The sequence below is a fragment of the Cricetulus griseus genome, chromosome 4 (genome assembly GCF_003668045.3).
Source record: "Cricetulus griseus strain 17A/GY chromosome 4, alternate assembly CriGri-PICRH-1.0, whole genome shotgun sequence".
NCBI lineage: Eukaryota > Metazoa > Chordata > Mammalia > Rodentia > Cricetidae > Cricetulus > Cricetulus griseus.
In genome coordinates, this window is record NC_048597.1 from 90,862,201 (window position 1) to 90,882,457 (window position 20,257).

General features: G+C 42.2%; 1 protein-coding gene across 2 annotated transcripts in view; it reads left to right on the forward strand.

Moving 5' to 3' along the window:
• Ttc28 (tetratricopeptide repeat domain 28) overlaps positions 1-20,257 on the forward strand; it is a 400,070-nt gene that overhangs the window by 198,883 nt on the left and 180,930 nt on the right. For both annotated transcript variants that reach the window (XM_027415916.2, XM_027415917.2), the window contains 3 exons: positions 7,184-7,331; positions 15,146-15,418; positions 16,365-16,495. In XM_027415916.2, coding sequence (XP_027271717.1) covers positions 7,184-7,331; positions 15,146-15,418; positions 16,365-16,495 — 552 coding nt within the window. The remainder of the gene's footprint in view (positions 1-7,183; positions 7,332-15,145; positions 15,419-16,364; positions 16,496-20,257) is intronic.

The window sequence follows — 20,257 nt, forward strand, 5'->3', positions numbered from 1 at the left end:
AATCGGATAATATTTTAAAACATTTCTTGAGATTGATTTTATGTGTATGATTGTTTTGCCTGAGTGAGTGTATGCACACCATGTATGTATGCAACACATCTCTGCATCATTAAACAAACATTCTGCAGCACAAACAAATGTAACACATCTTAAACTAATATCCCAGAACACCTACCAACAGTGAATGAGGGGTCCCTTTGCTTCACATCCTCTCCAGCATTTGTTTTATTGATTTTTGCCATTCTAACAGGGGCAAGAGGAAACCTCAAAGTTGTTATGATTTGCATTTCCCTAATTGCTAGAAACAATGAATAGTTTTGCTTTGTGTTGTTTTGAGATATTTCTCAGGCATTTATATTCCTTCTTTTGAAAACTCTATCTTCAGATCCAGCCAAGGCCCAGTTTTTGAATGGGTTGGTTGTTGTGTTTTCTTGACTCTGATTTTTGAGTACTTTATATATTATGGATATTAATCCTATGTTTGCAGATGCATAGCCAGGAAAGATTCTATCCCACCCCGTGGGCTTCCTCTTCACAAGATTGTTTCTTTAGCTGTGTAGAAACTTTTTAGTTTTATAAAGTCCCACTTTTCAATTGTTAGCTTTAACTTTTGAGCAAATGGAGTCCTATAAAGGAAATCTTCTCCTACACATACTTCATGTTCAGTAATTACCTATGCTTTCTTCCTTCAGTTTCAATGTTCAGGTTTCATGTTTGGGGCTTGATCCATTTGGAGTCAGGTTTTGTGCAGTGTGATAGATGTGGGTCTAATTGGCTGTACTCCTGTCATTCTTCTGAATATCCAGTTTTTTTCTTCAGAACCATTTGTTGAAGATACTTTCTTTTCTCCAGCTTATGTTTTTTGGTGTCTTTGTCAAATATTAAATGGATAAAGTTATTTGGGCCCATGTTTGGGTCTTTGATTTTGTTCCATTGGTATTACATATCTGTGTTTGTACTGGTACCATATTGCTTTTATTATTATGGATCTGTAATAGATACAATCTGGATGCTGATCCCTCTAGCATTGATCTTCTGGTTCAGGGTAGTTTTGGATATACAGGGTCTTTTATGGTTCTATATAATATAGGATAATTTTTTTTAAATATTTCTGTAAAGAATGAGGAGAGGATTCTGAGTGAGAAAGCATCGAGTCAGTAAATGTCTTTTGGCAGAACTGTCATCTTCACAATATTCACAATCTTCACAATCCGTGAGCATGGGATATCGTTCCATTTTCTAGTGTCTTTCTCTCTTCATTTAGAGGTTTAACATTTCCATTGTAAAAGTCCTCATTAAGGTTTATCCCTAGATATTTTATTTTCTCTGGGGCTGCTGTGAATGGGAGTGTGTTCATGATCTTCTCTTTTTGTTTGCTGGTAATGTATAGAAAAGCCAATGATTTGTGCAGGTTGATTCTTTATCCTGTCACATTGCTGAATTTGTTCATTGCTTCTAGAAGTTTTCTGGTGGAATTTTTGGGATCTCTAATGTATCATATCATTTCCAAAAAGGGGAAGTTTGACCTCTTCTTTCCCTTGTTTGTATCCAGTAATTTCATTCTCTTATTTTGCTGCTCCAGCTAGTGTGCTTCAAGCCCAATATTGAAAAGGAGTGGGGATGGTGAGCATTCCTGCCTCCTTCATGATTTCAGAAGGATTGCTTCAAGTCTTTCTCCATTTAGGATGATGTAGCTGTTGTTGTGTTGAGGTATGTTCCCTCTCCTCCTATTCTCTTGGTGATTTCTATCATGAAGGTGTGTTGGATTTTGTCAAAGGCCTTTTCTCCATCAATTGATATGATGGTCATGTGATTTTGTCTTTAAGTCCATTTGTATGGCCTGTTTTTTTTTTTTTGCCTTGTGTATATCGAACCATCGTGTTTCAGAGAAAAAGCCAACTTGATCATGGTGGATAATCATTTTAATGTATGTCTATATTGAGTTTGCAAGTACTGAGAACTTGTAAATATGTTTTCATCAGGGATATTGGCCTGTAGCTTTATTTTTTATTGTTTATATTTTTTTGTCTTTACCTAGTTTCAGCATTAGAGTGATACTAGCTTCATAGAAGGAGTTTTGGAATTCTCTCTCTCTCTCTCTCTCTCTCTCTCTCTCTCTCTCTCTCTCTCTCTCCCTGTCTGTCTCCGTCTCTCTTTCTCTCATAATTTAAGAAAAATTGGCTGCAGATCTTTGAAAGTCTGGAAGAATTCTGCTGTGAAGCTACCTGGGCCTGAATACTTTTAGCTGGAATTTTTTTTACTACTGTTTCAGTTTCTTCATTTGTTATGGGTCTGTTTGAGTTGTTGTCCTCTTGGTTTAATTTTGTTTGTTTGTCTGAATTTAGGAATTCACCTATTTCCTTTAGGTTCTCCAGCCTACCGGAGCACAGCTTCCTGTATTCCTTTATAATATTCTGAATTTCTTTGCTATCTGTTGTAATGTTTCCCTCTTCATTTCTGATCCTCATTTGGATCCTCTCTTCTTTCTTTTGGTTGGTTGGGTCATGGGTCTGTTGATCTTGTTTATGTTCTCAAAGAAGCAGCTCTTAGACTCATTGAGTCTGCTGTTGTTGTAATTCTTCCTTTGGAATCTATTTAACCAATTCCTACTCTGATTTTTATTAGTTCTTGTCATCAACTGGGGATGGATTTGGTTTGTTCTGTTTTTTGTACATTTTAAGTTATATCATTAAGTAACTCCTGTCTGGTTTTTCAATCTAAGCACTTAGAGCTGTAAGTTTCCCTCAAAGGACTGCTTTCATTGTGTCCCAGAAGGTTTGTTGTGTTGTGCTTTCTTTTTCATTGAGTTCCAGGATTTCTTTTTTTCTGTCTTGATATCTTCTTTGACCTATTTATCATTCAATAATGAGCTGTTTAATTTCCATGAGTTTCTGCATTTACTAGAGATTTGTTTGCTATCAATGTTGAGTTTTATTGCATTATGGTCAGGTGGAATACATCGAACTAGTTCAGTCTTCCTGAATTTGTGGAGATTTGCTTTGTGCCTTTGATATTCAGGTGGAATGTTCTGTAGATATCCATTGAGTCCGTTTGAGGTATGATGTCATTTAATTATGATGTTTCTCCCCCTACTTTTTGTGCAGATGACCTGTCCAGGTAGACCCTGGAGAGTGATGTGAAGGATCTGTCTGGCTGAGTGGAGAGATTGGAGGCTGTGTTGAATGGGGACTGGCAGGGACTGGAGGTTGATTTCAGTGCAGTTTTAGTGCAATTTTAGCAATTGTAGCTAAACTAGGCCAGGGCAGTGGATGTGGGTCCCAGTTTACATCTTTGAGTTGTGGAGGGTGTGTGAACGGGGAGGATCAGGTAGACTCATCCAGCTAGACTGTGGAGGACGATAAATAATATTTTTAATATTTGCATATATATTGGAATTCTGTATATTTTCTTAATCTAGAATCTTGTGTTCTTGTTAAGTGTTTTCTCATTAACTAGCAAAGAAGGCAGTTCTATTCTGTGTCAGGTGATATGCTAAGTGCTCTAACCTTGTCACAATAAACTACACTTTAGTTTTCATCTTTATTAGCTTAAATTTTGTTGTGGCATATCCCTCACAGAAACCCCGAGAATTAATTTTATTCTGTAGTGACCTGTTGCTGGGAGATCCTCCACTGGGTGCCCACTTGCCATAGAGTATGTTGTTCAGACATGATGTTTCATCCCAAGGGAACACTGCTGAGCACTGACTGACAGTGTCTGAGGGCATGGGGAACTGAAGAAGCCTTCCCTTTGCTTCTGAAGAATGGCATCTAAAGCTGTGGGAAGTAAGACTCCAGTGTTACCCTTCTCATCTCCTGTGAGTCTAAGAAAAATGAAACAGTCAGAGACTCTTGCACTGCCAGTCACATGAGACCACAACTTGCATCTTTAAATCATGTGTGTGTACATGTGTTTGTGTATGTGTCCATGCCTGTGTGTGTGCACATGTGTCTGTGTGTATGTGTGTGTACATGGCTTTGTGTGTGTATATATGCCTGTATGTGTGTACATGTGTATGTGTATATACCTGAGCGTGTGTGTATACATGTCTGTGTGTGTACATGCCTCTCTCTCTGTGTGTGTGTATAGGAATGCCATGGTATGCATGTGAGAGCAGGAGAGTGTCGTTTTTGTCTTCCACCTTATTTGAGGATCTATTGTTTATAGCTTGCATTTGTAATTGAACTTGGCTTACTTCTTTGGCTAAGGCAAGTAAAACTTGCTTTTAGTAATTTTATTTCATAAACCATGAACTCATTGATCTCTCGGTGAAATAATGGATGATTTGTTTTAGGATACAAGAACTTTTCAAAATTAATACTAAAAACTTAAGATTTTTGTTTCTTATAATGCATACCTGAAATCAATAACTCTAGATATTCTTTATCTCCCTCCATAAGCAGTTATTCTTACTTATAGATACCCAACACATTTATTTGTGTATACGTATATATACACACACACTATTATTTATTTATTTATTTTGAGGTATGATTTCACTCTGGAGCCCAGGATGATCTGAAACCCACTATGTAGATCAAGCTTGCCTCAAACTCTTGGTAATCCTCCTGCACAGCCTCCTTGGGTCCTGGGATTTTCTGGTTGTGCCACCACATTCGAGAAACATACCTATATTTATATAAACCAGGGTATATCTGTATTTTAGCCTTGTACATCTGTTCCAGGCCCACAGACCTATGGTTATTTCTAGGTGTACTGTATTCCTGGAACACTCTAAAATGTGACGCGAGTGGGTAATGAAACAATGTCTGCAAACACCTTAAAGATGGAAACAGTGACCAAGTCTAGTGGGAGGAAGTGAGGAGAGTGCACTTGTGGGTTATCATCTTACTACACCTACATTTTAACAGCTGCTGCTTGTTTAAACCCATAGAGACAAAACAGCCCACAGTTATTTGAGCATTCATTCCGTTATGGGTTAGTTCTTGGTAGAAACCCAGACTCGTCCTTTTTCTTCTTCACATTACCTCAGCGTGCTGCTACAGAAATGAAGCAAGTGGGTTTATGTGGGAACATGAAAGTCACCTGCTCTCGTGTTCTCCGTGTGTTTGTGTGACAGTATAGAACTTCATGTTAAGCAGTGGTTTTGAGAGTTTGAAACTTCATTTGGATCACATGAATATCATTTGTGAAAATGGTCAAGTCTGTTTAACTAAAGAAAGGTAAACTCGTGTTGTAAACAGTATTGTAGGAGTAGATTTTAGAGACAGATGTTGTGCATCTGTTTTAATTTTATTTTTATTATATATTTATTTTTTTTTGATTTTTCGAGACAGGGTTTCTTTGTGGTTTTGGAGGCTGTCCTGGAACTAGCTCTTGTAGACCAGGCTGGTCTCAAACTCACAGAGATCCACCTGCCTCTGCCTCCCAAGTGCTGGGATTAAAGGCCTGCGCCACCACTGTCCGGCTTATGTGGGGGTGTTTGGTCTTTATGTGAGTCTGTGCACCACAGTGACACTCTGATCGTGCAGTAGATTGTTCTCTGTGTGCTTGAAAAGCAAACTGTACTCCACAAAACTTAAAACAAATTATGATTTAAACTCTAAATTCAAGGCCTGTGGAAACTGCTTACCTTGAAAGCTATAGAGCCTTCATCCCCATGAAAGAATCTACATAAAACACCGGGTGTGATGGCCCATGCCTGTGGTCTCAGCTGTGGCTGAAGCTAGACAGCCAGTCTAGCAGTATCATTGAGCTTAAACTCCTGGGGAGAGAGACTTTGTCCTAGAAAACACTGTGGACGGTTCCTGAGGAACAGCACCTGAGCCTGACCTTCATCCTCATACATGCACACCCAAGTATGATGGAGCACACACACACACACACACACACACACACACACACACACACACACACACACACACACACACACACACACACAGATTTTTTTCTAAGACAGGGTTTCTATGTAGCCCTGGCTGTCCTAGAACTCTCTCTTTAGATCAGGCTGGCCTCAAACTCCCAGAGATCCACCTGCCTCTGCCTCCTGAGTGCTGGGATTAAAGGCATGTGCCACCAAATCCAGATTACAAACAGAATTTAAAAAGAATTCTATTGTTAAACATTTTTAATGTCTCCTATAATTTCTTCAGTTAGCTGAAAGGGAGGAAAAGGTTCTCTTATGTTCACATTGGTTTTTATCAGTTTAAAACTAACCAATTAAAGGATGCAAAAGATGATCTTGGTTGTTTTGAAAGAAAGCACATGTTTTAGGTAACTGTTTTAAAATATGTTTGAAACCCCACAAAGCATGTAACCATTGCCAGGTGTGGTGACTAAAGGGAGACAGAAGAATAGCCACAGGGAGTTCGTGGCCAGCCAGGGCTACATAGTGAGGTCCTGTTTCAAACAACAAAAACAATCAATCAAAACCCCCAGACAAATAAAACAACAAATGTGGGTGTCCAAACTGAGTTTTAAAACAATGATTTGTGCATGCTCTCTCTCTCTCTCTCTCTCTCTCTCTCTCTCTCTCTCTCTCTGTGTGTGTGTATGTGTGTGTGTTTTCCTCTCTCTTTCTCTCTCTCTCTCTCCCTCCCATGAACTTGTGTTCCTGACTTCTCTTGATGATGGACTGTAATTCATGAGCCAAATATAAGCTTTTCTTCCCCAAGTTGGTTTCTGTCAGTGTTTTATCACACAACAGAGAAGCAAACGACAGCAAAAATCGCCAAATAGCTGTCCTTAAGCAGGACGTCTCATACTGCTGTGCTGCCAAGGACAGCCTTGTCCTTGATCCTTCTTCCCGTGTCTCTCAAGTGCTAGAATTTTAGGGATATCAGGGCCAGTTAAGAATGAGAATTTCTGTTGGGACTTTATGTGTTGCTGGGGATGGAACTCAGGGCTTCATGCTTGGTAGGTGAGCACCATACCAGCTGCAGCCCAAGACTGTGTTTTAAATTATTTAGAAACAATATGAGAATAAGTACCAAGGCCCAGAACAGAATCAGTGCGTCTGAGAAATGAAAACAAATTTAATGTAAGTTCACGAGAGACATACAACTTGTGATGTTTAGAAGAAATGAGTTCTTTGGTCTTGAACCCTTTATTCTGTTTTGAGCCACAGGCATCTTATTCAAAGCCCTGATAAAGAATCACTCTGGGCACTTCAGACAGCAAAGTGATGAATAAAAATCTGTGTTATCTTCCCCGTGTTTTCCAGGCATACTTCCGGCAGGGTGTTGCCCTCCAGTACCTTGGACGCCACGCAGATGCCCTGGCAGCCTTTGCATCTGGGCTGGCTCAAGACCCCAAAAGTCTCCAGCTCCTGGTGGGGATGGTAGAAGCTGCCATGAAGTCTCCCATGAGAGGTAGGTAGGATGAAGTTCTTCAGGTATTAATGAAAAGCAGACCACCTAGCCTTCCAGGGTGTTAAGGTCACCTCAGAGGGTTCAGAGGTGATTTTGACAGGTAAGGTGGGGTCTGTGGGCTGGTGATGAACCCTTGGCATGGGCAGATGAGTGTACTTCTTTGTATTTTAGGAATATTTAAAGAATTCCCACTGTGAAATTAGATTTAATATTAATTAGATTTAATATTTTAAACCATAGTACCTCTAACAAAAGTTGATTTTCTTGTATGAACAAATATAGCTTTTAGAAATAGAAGACATTAAGCCAGTCTTCACTCCTTCCCTCTTTCTCTCCTTCCCTTCCGTTCCTCCCTCCCTCCCTCTTCATTTCATAGGAAACACAGCAGTCAGTTCAAAGGTATTAACAGGTAGTTTATTCTGGAGCCAAATATGAGTGACCATGGCCTCGGGAACACACAGTTTATATTTTCCTACATCTGTGTTTCCAATATGGATATAGTTTTATAGCAAGAGAACAAAGAACATTATAAATCAAGGCATTGCCTTAGGAGAAATATCAGAGAGGTGGGTTACAGCAGGATGCGGGCTTCTCAACTCTGGCCCTCAGGTGTCTGCTGCTAACATCCTTAGCCCTTCCATTGGTGGAGGGTAGGGTTTTGTAAGTTAGTGCATTCTGAAGGTTCTTATCTGTTTATCAGGATGTCAGGCCTGACACAGAGGTGGGCAAGGGGTGCCTCCTTAGGAGCTAAGCATAGCCCAAGAGTACTTGTAACTAGGCTCCCAACCCCGCAATGTTCCAGTCTCTCCAGCCTTTGTGGACACAGCTTCTTTCAGGAATTCTCAGTCACACTTCCCCTCTTTCTTCATAACAGAATCCTACTCTACAGAGTTGGCCTGAACTCACTGTGTGACCAGGCTGGCCTGAGCTTACAGCAATCCTCCTATCTCAGCTTCTTGACTGGAAGGACAATAGGTGTGAGCAAGTGTTTACACAGCCATGGGCAGCACTTCACATCTTTAGGGGAACATCAAGAGGATGTGTTTTGCACTCAGAAGAGATGAAAAGGAAGACAGATTGAGGCTGTTTATTTTCTCTGTTGCTTTATTCAATTGATCTTCTGAGAAAACAAGAGAACACAGGGAGATGGTACTGGGCAAGGCTGCAGGAATTCTCAGGCCCTGAGCGGTTGTCTTCATTTTGCAGAGTCATGTTTTCACTTTCTTTTATTCTGTGATCCTCTGAGGTCACACCTGGGACCGGAAGAGTACTGAGCAAGCATTCTCCAGATCTCTGAGTCCTGAGAACACTGTGAGCACTTAGGAAGTTTTCATTAAACACGTACATGAGCTGTCATCTTAGGGTAGTGACAGGGTTGTGACAGTGGATTTGCAGCCAATCGGCAAGGCCACTGCCATATTATGCCCATAGCTTATGTCAAGCAGGACCGCCTCTTTGCCACAGAAATGGTCTGCCTTTTAATTGTTTACACTAGAGAATGAACATTTTGTTTAGTTTTGAAACATTTACAGCATGAGGTGGCTTTAATTTGCTGCCTGTATTGTACTTGGCTCAAAGTATGTGCTAAACAAAAGTCTGATGAACAAGATAGCGCTCATGTCTCTAGGCGATCCATCACTCTATAGAAGAGTTATTTTCCTGAAAGTTGGACATTTCATACTTTTGGGGAAAATTAGTAACAAACCTCTCTTCAAGCTGTTTCATAAGTACACAAAGCCATGTCTTTGCTTCAGGGACTAAAAGCTTTCCCCAACATGGGCCTTGCTGTCAATAAGTCATGATCCAGGGTTGACCAGTTGGGGCTCCAGGACATTTTGGGAAACAGACAATAAAAAAGCCAACCTATCTTCTTTACCATTTCCTCTCCACGCCCCCCATCCTCTCCATGAAGGATGTGCATAGAAGTTTTCCAAGAACTAGCAACATCTTTTAAAGAATATACATAGAGCATTTTTATTTAGTCCATGAAGATAACACCTGTTCATTCTGAGGCATTCCTGCTTCTGCTGTAAGATGTTGCCCTGGATGTGTTGATGCCAGCAGAATGATTCCAGTTTGTTTTTGAAGCAATTTGTTGAGAAAAATGTGAAAAAAAAAAGAAAAGAAAAAAAGTCTTCCCTGTGGTGTGAAAAGCAGCTCAGAGCAGCTGTCACCCCTTGGGTACCTTCTATCTTACAGTGAGTGACCCGAGGCTGACCCTGGAGAAAACTGGTTCTTACAGGTGCCTGGAGCAGTTCAGTGTCATCTTCTTACCTCAAACTTAATAAATCTGGCTTGTTTAGCATTGCCTTCGCCACCCTGTCTGCTCCAGGCTGGCCTCTTCTGAGCCTACTTTCTAGGGCCTGTGGCTGTGCACCATCCTGCATCCTAGTAGCCTTACTCTGGGACCACCATTGTTTGCTTCTCATGTTTTACAGACCTGCCTCCTGCATTTTTCTAAGTTTCTGACAATGAGGCCAAACCCTGTAGTTGGACCCATCACAAATAGATCTGACCTGCAGTGTCCTTTTGATGTTGTTCTAATTATTTTGTCTGTTTGTTGAGTCAGGCTGTCATGAAGCCAAGACTGGTCTCTGATTCACAGTGTAGCTAAGGCTGGTCCTAAACTCCTAGTCCTCCTGCCTCTGTCTCCCAAATGCTGGGATTACAGGTGTGAGCCAAGATGCCTGGCTTGTTTTGTAATTCTGAAAGGCAACAGAGAAAAAAAATTTCCTTAGCCCAGGTGCTTTGGTAACCAAACAAAACTCTCATGACTTGAAAGAATGTCTACAATTTGGTGCTTATTTTTTTTATTGATTTATGTTTTTAATTTTATGAGAGTTTTGTTTGCATGCATGTATGCCTGTGTACCACATGTGTGCAGTGCCCATGGAGCCAGAAAAGGCTCTCTGGTCCTCTGGAACTGGAGTTAGAGGTGATTGTGAGTTGCCATGTGGATGTTGGGAATTGAACCTGTGTCCTCTGGAAGAGCAGCTGGTGTTCTAAACCAATGAGCCATCCCTCCAGCCCCAGTTTGGTCTTTTTTTTTTTTCTTTTTTAAGGAAGGTTCAGCCTATATTAATCTACTTTTTTTCTATATAAATATACTATCCATATCATATTAAAATTGATTTGATTTTTATTATTGTCATCTAAAGACATTGCCTTCATGAGCTGTCTGTCGCCTGTTCTGAGTCTGTCATCTCTGTCATCTCTGGAGGTATCCATGGAGGCTGCTTTATCATGTGCCCATGGAAAATGGCTGGCAAATGCTTAAGTTTTTGTCTCTCAGTTTGCAGGCCTCACCTGCATTTATCTGTGTCTGCCCTCCATGCAATCCTCCCTCAGGCCCAGTCGCTTTTCACAAGAGTCCTGCTTTGGAAATGTTATGTGAGGAACATGGAGTTTTTCTCCCATTTGTTAAACACATTTATAGTGAGATGGCTTTGCTTCCTCTGTGCCTAGCCTTTCTGTGAGGGGGAAATGATGGTGTCCATCCCCTAATGTTCTGGGAGCTACACACGGGAGTGAGGCCGGCCCTGCAGAAGCCTTCTCCTCTGCAGGAGGGATGTGTCCTTTTAGGGTGTCCAGGCTGAAAAGAAGCACTTTACCGTACCCAGGGGCTTCTTCATGTGCACTCACTGGAGTCTCTCAGGGCTTAGCATCAGAAACCTGGCTTCTCTTTCTTTCTTGTCTGGAAGACATCTGATGCTTCCTAGACAACACTGTGATTTCCAGTATTTCAGTTTATTCCCATGCCCCTTCCTCTGTGAGGCCCCCCTCCTCAGGACCCCTCATTTCAGCCGACAGTTCTCAGAACCCTGACTGGGAGCTGCACCATCTGCTTCTAGATGCTCACACAGTCTCTCCTTGCTACTCACATCTCATTTATGTAGATTAGGTTGTTTAGATAAAGTGGCTGGACATTGTGAGGTACCGCTTAGTTCCAGGTGTGGAGTCCCTAGTTCAGAACTGTTGACATGTAGAGAGGTGTGCATCTCAGGGCTGGCAAATGTCGAATGCCCCTTAGCAGAGGGTGGTTGTTTATCACCCACCTCCACTACGTTCTCACAAGCTCCTGAAGTGCCAGGAGATGTGACTTTGTTCTTCTTGAATTCCTAAAGACTTTACATTTCAAAAACCTGCAACAGGGCCCAGTTAGTGTTGTGAAGGGCCTTTATATTCCTATGGAATTGGGTTGACATCAGTTATTTCATGTATTATGCATGCATTCTAGAGAGAAAAACATCTGAGTAGCTACAGGCTGCCAACATTCTGTTCTGTCTAATCTGCTAAAAATCACAAAATTAGTCCCTCTGATGATAGCACAAGTTTATCTTAGAACAGAAAATAGAGCAGTGGGGTTGGAAAGAGTCTTAGAGGGCATCCATAGATTTTTAAAAAGAGACTTGCTGTCTTTTTCATCAAAAGCAAATGCAGTTGGCTGGATACAGTGGCATGGTCCTGTGGCCCTGGCTACTTGGGAGGTTAAGATGGGAGGATGGCTCAAGGCCAGGAATTTGAGACCAGCTTGGGCAACATATCAAAAACCCCAATTTGAGTTCCCCAAACCCAACTGCTGGCTAGAGATTCTGATTAGTGACCTCTGAGATGTAATCTCAGCTCAAGCAGAGAAACTTAACATAAAAAAGGAAATCACATACAGTGAAATGGGTGCCCTGTGTATATATATATTACTATATACATAGGCAGAGATGTCACATTCACATAGGTGTCTGTGGTCACATGTACACATAACCATGCACTTGTGCACACATGCATCCCTGTGTAACCATGGCAACAGCCATAGCCTATGCACTTGGCAGTGTGGGGAGCCTGAGGTTAGCAGTTCTGAAGGACAGACATGTTCTTTCAGCCATCATTCGCTGTTTTCTCCATTAAGCCACATCAGCTTCTGTTGCTTCATACACTGCCTGATCAGCCCAAACTGACCTTTCGGAAACCTCTTTCTTGCAGAGATTTGTCTGTCTCTTGCTGACTCCCTGTGTAAGACATTCATTCTCCCTAAAACACCTCCCATTCAAAATAAAAACAGTGACTCATTTAAACGCTGCCTTTTGTTTAACAGGTCAAGTTCTCCTCCCATGAAGCTTTTGATCATCTTGAAACGTTTTCACATCCACTTTATAATTATCTTTGCAGTGGTATTTGCCTTTTAATGTACTTATATTCTCAGTCTTATAATTTTCTTAATTTATCCTCATATATCAAAAAACTTGCTCAAGTGAAGACTTTTTTTTCTTCTTAGGAGTTTTTCCTTCTTGGGAGTTTCCAGACAGCTCCTAACCTTGGCTTTCTAACTGTTACAGTGCTGTCTCCTACTTCTGCTGCTGTTTCAGGGGCTCCACAGTTGCTATGGGAAAGACAGTCTCATACTAAATTAGCACAAGCCCATGCCTGCGCCCCTTGTTTCAGGATGAGCAACAGAACATTTTCCTTGTGTGTTAGGAATTCCCATTCTGCATATCTGCTTCCTGCCTTCCAGTGTAAAGTGAAAACGTCCAATCCCAACTTTCCCACACTCCTTTGCATTCTGAGTTCCAGACTTTGAATCAGAAGCTACAGATTCAATGAAGACAGGGTTTCATAGAATGTGTTACTGTGGTGGATGGCAGCATTTCTTCTCTGAGGGCTGTGTTCAGTGGCAGGGCTCTGCTTCAGTCCCGAGGCTGCATCTCTGCCTTCTACAGCATCACTCGGTGGGTTTCTATTTAAAAGCAGCTAAGCTAAGGTCTCTGTATCTTGCAACTAAATCTTCCTGCTGTGGTGACCCAGTGGCCTGGAGCCCTGCAGTAAGTAGACTCTTACACTGCCTCTGACCCTGTCTGATGACCTTAGATGAGTCAGATAAACGCCCAGATTCTTTGTTCCTAAAATGATGGTGCCTGATAGTTCTGGTTTTTGTTAACTGGAGGTGGGGTGTTGTTTTGAGCACCCCCTCCACTCCCTCCCAGCCAGCCCACAGCAGGGGCCAGCACAACCCTGCTCCCAGCATCCTGTGGTAGACTCCTCTTCTGTGCTAGCAGTTCCTGCTCTCTCCTGACTGTGTTTAGCCCTGTTGGCTAGCCAGTGCTTACTAGTACTCTGCTGCTTGCATCTTGACAGGAGTAAAAATGTTCTTTGTTCTCTGTTTAGTGATCTGATTGAAGGGGAAAATGCTTTAGGCACCAGCAAGCTCCAATGTTTCCTTGGTGATGTTGACTCAGGCGAGAGCTCCTTAGCAGAGAACTGAAAAGTCATAAATTGCAGAGATTTCGTGTTAATACAGAACACTGGCCAGGAGGCTAGAGATTTAAAGAGACCAGCATTGTCACAGGGTTGATGTGTGGATTATCGGAACCACTAATGTGAAGGAGGTTTCAGGAATACTAGAGGCACAGTTATAATTCTTATTATCTTTAGAGAAAATAGAGAAGGGAGGGACAAGAGCTTGTCATCTGCATCCAACTCCCCCCCCCCACACACAAATAGAAGTAATCCCATATGGCTTACTGACCTCTAACCTGACTGTTGCCATTTGAACATAAAATGAGGCTGGCCTTCGTTTTACCACCTGAGAGCTCACCCGGGTGCAGGAGATGGTCTCCTTATGGCTTTGCTTGCTGGTGTTTTATGTGTTTGTGTAGTAGTATAAGAAGTTGAGAAGGGTTGGCATTTTGTGGGTACTGTTTCCTTCACTGCATCTCCTAGGAGAAACTATGAGCAGGCTTTATTAATGAGTCCATTCTCACTGCTTTTGATGACAGATGTGTTAGGGGCACTCACCAGTGAGACAGTGGAGGGGACTTTATCATGAGCCTGCACTGCACCACTTAACCACCTAGAATAAAGCACTGTTAGCACAAAAACACGTCTCTTACCTCCAAGAGGATAAGAGAGAGTTTATTTTGGAGCCAAATATGAGTGACCATGGCCAAGGAGCACAGATTTAGATTACCCCAAATTCCATGTTCCAACAAGGTAGCAATTTCATAAACTTTTTATGGTGACAGAACAAAGAAAAGTCATAAATCATGTCACTTTCCAAATACACTATGCAAGTTATAGTAACAGGTGGGGAGAACTCTGTTGGCCTGTCATAGATGATGCCTGACACTGTCCCCAGCTCTTTAGTTGGTGATTTTGTTAATACATTTCAAAAGTTTTTGTTGTTTGTTTTTTTCTTTTAATCTGTTTATCAAAATGTTAAGTCCAGTTTTATCTGTTAGTAATAGGGTGTTTGTTCTGACACAAAGGAGAGGGCAGGGAATAGAAGCTTAGTAGGCTATATAGATCATCCAAGATAAATTGTAATGAGGCTTCTGACCTCTCTATACCACCAGTTTCAATCAGCCAATCAGTAGATGCAGCTTCTTTCACAGAATTCTCATTCACAGCATTCAACAGTTTTATCAGAAAAAGATTTTTACTGGGCAAATATGGAGCAACTCTAAAATAACTGTTAGCCAACACAAGCCATAAAATGAAGAGAGTTTTGAAACAAGGGTCGTTGAGGGCTGGAGGGCTAAGGGCAGCTGGAAGGATGGACTTGTGTTCTGAGGAAGAACAGGATAGACACATTCAGGGAATGTGTTAAGCTGGAAGAGAGGGTGAATGTGGCCATGCCTGCAGGATAAAGAAACTGCTGAATGGGTGAAGCTAGCTATAGGATGTGTGGGCCATCTGGTGGTGCTAGGGTCCTGTTTGAAGAGCTTGTGCTCGAACCAGACACAAGCCACAGACATGTTTCTAGAGCACCATGGAAGGATTGCCATGTCTATCAATCTTCATTGCCTTGTTTTCTTTTTCTGCAGACACCCTGGAGCCCACTTACCAGCAGCTTCAGAAAATGAAACTGGACAAGAGTCCCTTTGTGGTCGTGTCTGTGGTTGGGCAGGAACTCCTGACAGCTGGCCACCATGGGGCCTCTGTGGTTGTCCTAGAGGCTGCTCTGAAGATTGGCACTTGCAGCCTCAAACTGAGAGGCTCTGTCTTCTCTGCCCTGAGCAGCGCACACTGGTCTCTAGGGAACACGGAGAAGAGCACGGGGTACATGCAGCAAGACTTGGACGTAGCCAAGACCTTAGGTATGAGGCTGGCCTGCATGTCAGCTGCTCACCCTGAACTTGGCAGGACCAATATGTGTAACAGGACATTTGATTTCAGAGCCCCCCAGGTCTTGAGGATTTTCAGACAACAAGGGTCCGAGGCTCCCAGAGGGCCTAGCAGTGTGATTAGTATATTCATAACCTTCCTCTTGGTTTTCATGTTAACAGTTTTAGTGCCCCGTGTGCTGGTTCTCTGGGTGACTCGTCTTCATTTTAATTTTGTCTCCCATGAGAATGCACCTGGGTTTGTCAAAGGGCTCAGTACAGGCTGGCTGTGGTGGACCACCCTGAGAGGCAGGTGGATCTCTATGAGTTCCAGGCCAGCCACAGAGATTAAGAACTTGCATTGTGGAGCCATATGACTGCAATGGCTGTCACTTACTAGCTGGGGGAGCTTTGTGACTTTGTTTCTTGCTGTTTGGAGACAGGGTAGCCACACTGTGTAGCCACAGCCAGCCATTATCTTGTGAGCCTCTTGCCTCCAGGCAAGGAAGAAGAAGGAGGAGAGAGGCATGGCTTGTGGCCATCAAGGTAGTGATTTTTCAGGGACTCTCAGGTTGCAGGAAGGAGGGCTGTGGGGACCTGCTATCAGATACTCCTAGAGAAGTGATGTATGATAGGAGGCCTGGAGTCAAATGGCTGAACCAGCAAGCTGATAATTGCTCAGAACCAAAGGTCATCTGCAGAGTGGGGAGGAGACTCCCAGCAGCAGCTGGTTTGTATCTTGGTCTGTAACACCCCACCCCCACATGTGTGCTACAACAATAAAGTGGTCCAGAGAGTTGGGTTCTAGGATCTCATCTCCCTATACAGAGCCTAAAAGAAAGTAACAAGTCCTAGTTAGTCAATCTGTGGCATTTAAGAGAGCCATGTATGTTATAAGTAATGCTGTAACTTAGAGCTTTTTTCTCCTTACCCAAATCAGGTGACCACACAGGAGAATGCCGAGCTCACGGGAATCTAGGCTCTGCGTTCTTCTCCAAAGGAAACTACCGAGAGGCTCTCACAAATCACAGGCATCAGTTAGTGCTGGCCATGAAGCTCAAGGATCGGGAGGTAGGAAACTCCGCTGTAAACTGAACTCCGTTTTCAGAAACACAGAGCCCCTTGATCTGTGCAGGCGGTGTCTGGGATGCCTTGACATCCTACTTGAGAAGCTGGTAATTGTTCTCTCATGCAGGACTAGGTATTGAATGTATGTTGTGTAGTGTTCCTGACCTCAGAAGCGCGCAGCCCGATCATGTGCGTTGTTCTAATTCTCTTCAACTGTGCCATGGAGCAGACCGGCAAAACGGTGGAGAGCTGTATCTGTGACGCACCAGACGCTAACACAAGCTTTACCTTGTGGTCTAGTGTCACGACTGTCGCTCATTTGTCTTGTCTCTTCAGTGGGTTTTTTACTTCCGAGAGAGAAGCCTGTTGAGTTTACAGGGAGAGCCATCTTCCCCATGCCTGGATGAGTCTGACTTGCAGGTTTCAGTCTGCGTGAGATCATAACTGTTTTTCTGTGTGGGTTATTTTGCTTAACATGATGCCCTTCACACTCACACATGCTGTTGTGCCTTGATGTTAGTTTTTTGACACTTGGGGTGTTCCCTTATTCTCTTTAACCATTCTTCTGCTGGTGGACAGCTATGTTGATTCCACAACTTGGCCATTACAAAGTATACCTTTTAATCTAACATTGTGTCTGTGACCTTTAGTTGCATCTTATATGTTCTGTTGAGCCATTTTTAAATTGAAATAAAATGCCCATTGTAAACATGGGATTGTGGAGACAACAAACTACATCCTTCCACCTTGTGCATCTGAACTCTAGTCAATTCTAGGATTTTACCAAACAGTAAGGTAGCAACCCAAAGCCCATTAATCTGCTCACCTTTAGCAGCGATGGGGTTTTCTTTCATGCAATTACTCTCAGATACTTAATAGGGGAGGTGATACCTTCGCCACAGGATTTTTCATTGAGAATAACCTTCTGTCTCCTTTAATGGCTTCAAAATTAATTTCAGGTACCCACAGAGACCTTCCTGTGAGTGAATATTAATTGTCAGGAGGGTCCATAAATTACATTGTATTAAATGTTCTCTCGTCAGGAAATCTGATATGCAAATGCACCGAGGCCTCCAAAGGTCTTACCACCCCCATTTCTCTCCTGAGCATCATGTTTCTCTACCCATCTGCCCCCCCCAGGACCCCACTTTGGCTCACTGCACCTGCTTTAGCCTCTATCCCCTGCCTGCTGCTGTACCATTCTTGGCTTACTGCCCAGGCCAGAGACCGTTCCCTGTCATGTTCAAGTCTGCTTGGTGACTGAATTCTCTTATTTCTGTAGTGGAAATCTGTTTTCTGTCTCTCTCCCAGTCCCCTTCTCCTACTATACTGTTTTTAGGATGAACTGTTCCAGCAGCTTACTCTCTGTACCTTCATCTTTTTAATAGAAATTCTACAAGTTGAGAATGGGTTCATTCCTGGGTCTGTGAGTATAGCCCAAGGTAGTGAGATGGTCGAGTATGAGTTTAGGTATCCCACAACCTCGAATTTTAATTTTACCTCTGGTAGTACTTGTTGTGTGGCCCAGAAACTGTCTTAAGTGGATGGATTATCATATGAGTTGATTCATGTTTGGGCTGCATCACAACTTTCTTTGTTTTTTTTGATGAACATCAACACTTGTTTCTTAGGTGTTTGCTGATACATATGTTTAGAATGATAGATTTTTGCCAGTTTTCTAAAGTGGTTGTACTGAGGTATATCATCAGTAATATGAGGGGTTTCTTAAACTCCAACAAAAATAGTTAAAAAGCAAAAAGGGGACACAACTATGTGTGCTGTTACAGGTTGTTCACATGCTGTTGTGAAGATTACATGTTATTTCAGAGCACAGAGCCTGCAGCTCTAGGGTTGAGGGAGTCATTCTTTCCCTCCTTGCTATATCATCTGTGTGTACACCACATATAACTACAGAGTATCAGTGCTTGTTTCAGAATATTGTCCCAATTATTCAAGTGAACTGGGCACTGCTGGAAGGGATTTTCTTTTGTTAGGTGGCGTTGCATGTGTATCTCCTGTCACACTGCTGCATGTAAATGTCCTCATTTCTGAAGCCCTGTTTTATGTTCACCCAAATTCTAGTTTCTTCTCTCTTCAGCCATCTCTTGTAGAGTTCTTTCAGTTGCCCTTCTGAAATTTAGTTCAGACCATGAAATTACCTATTTTCAAAAAGCCTTGCCAGCTCTGGTCACCTCTGGGGGCATCTAAATGCATGCCTTCATAACCATCCCTGTGACTTTTCAGCCGTTCCATGTGTGTGTTTCATCCCTCTGCATATTAGCTCATTTTGGTTCCCAGTGTGGAAATCCCACCTTTGGCCGTGTTAAATTTGGCTGAACATTTCTTTTTCACCAAAACTCTTTCTCGTCGTTTCTATCTGACATCATACTATCTGCTGATGAGGTCCATTTTATCGGTCTCTTTGTGTCCTGCTTAGGGAAATGTTTGTCTACCACCCAGCTTTATTGTTTCAGCATCTGCAGTTAGCTCTCTGGCCATGGTTGGTCTGGGGTGGAGAACAAAGTTAGGTTTCTTCCCATGAATGCAGCTGACCCAGCGCTTAAGAAGCTGCACTGCTTGCTGCTTTCCTCATAGGTAATGTACAAAGTATTAAAGATCTTTCTGTCTTTATGCAAACAGCATACTGTCTCGCTTCTGTAGCTGACTACTGAGCCTCCATCTCTGACACTGTCATTCCTGTAGCTTTGTTGTAGGTCACAATTGTGCTGACGTCCCAGTCTTTTCTTTCCCACATGTGGATATGACATGTTTCCAAATCAGCTTGCCAGTCCTTCTTTCTATAGACATCCAGCTGCAATTATGATTAGAATAGACTGTGGCTAATATATTTATTATACAGTGGGGTCATAGCCCATTTTCTGTGCATTTAAATATAAATGTCTATATAAAATATGTAGTCATGTAGTTTTCCTTTTAATGCTAAGAGAATATTTTTGTACTTATTTTTGCAATTCTTATTTATATTTGTTGATGTGCATTTACAGGGTATGGTGGGGTGGCTTGATTCATGTACATAAAGTATATGATTAAGTTAGAGTCGTCAGTGATTCTGTGTTCTTGCATATTGTTCTATTTTTAGTTACTATTTTAATTATGTGCATGTGTCTGCATGGGAGGTTGTGCACGTGAATGCAGTATCTTTGGTGATGAGGATGTCAGATCTCCTGGAGCTAGGATTACCCACCGATTGTGAGCTGCTTTGTATGTTTGCTGGGAACCAAACTTGGGTCCTCTGCAAGAGCAACATGTGTTCTTAACCACTGAATCATCTCTCCAGCCTCATGTATTATTGTTTCTATGTATTGAGAACCCTCAATTTCCTTTCCTCTACTATTTTAAAATTCATAACACACTGTGTAGAATGTGCTTGCCCTGCACTGTAGAACATTGGGACTGAGCTCTCTGATTCTGGTGGTATGGACTCTCTCTCTCTCTCTCTCTCTCTCTCTCTCTCTCTCTCTCTCTCTCTCTCTCTCTCTTTCCTGCTGGTTCAGGGACTGTGATTCTATACTTGGTATGGTGGAGGACCTGCAATGTTTGTCTTTCCTTGGCTGTTGTATTCCATCTAACAAAATGTCCTTCAGTTCCATCCATGTTGCTGCAGATGATGGGATTTCTCAGTTTATGGCTATGTCTATATTACCATTAAAAATCTATTCATTGACAGGTATCTTGATTTCTTCCAGTTATAACTGTAGTGAATAGTGTTGAAGTAGACACAGGTGTTCAGGCATCTCTTTGATG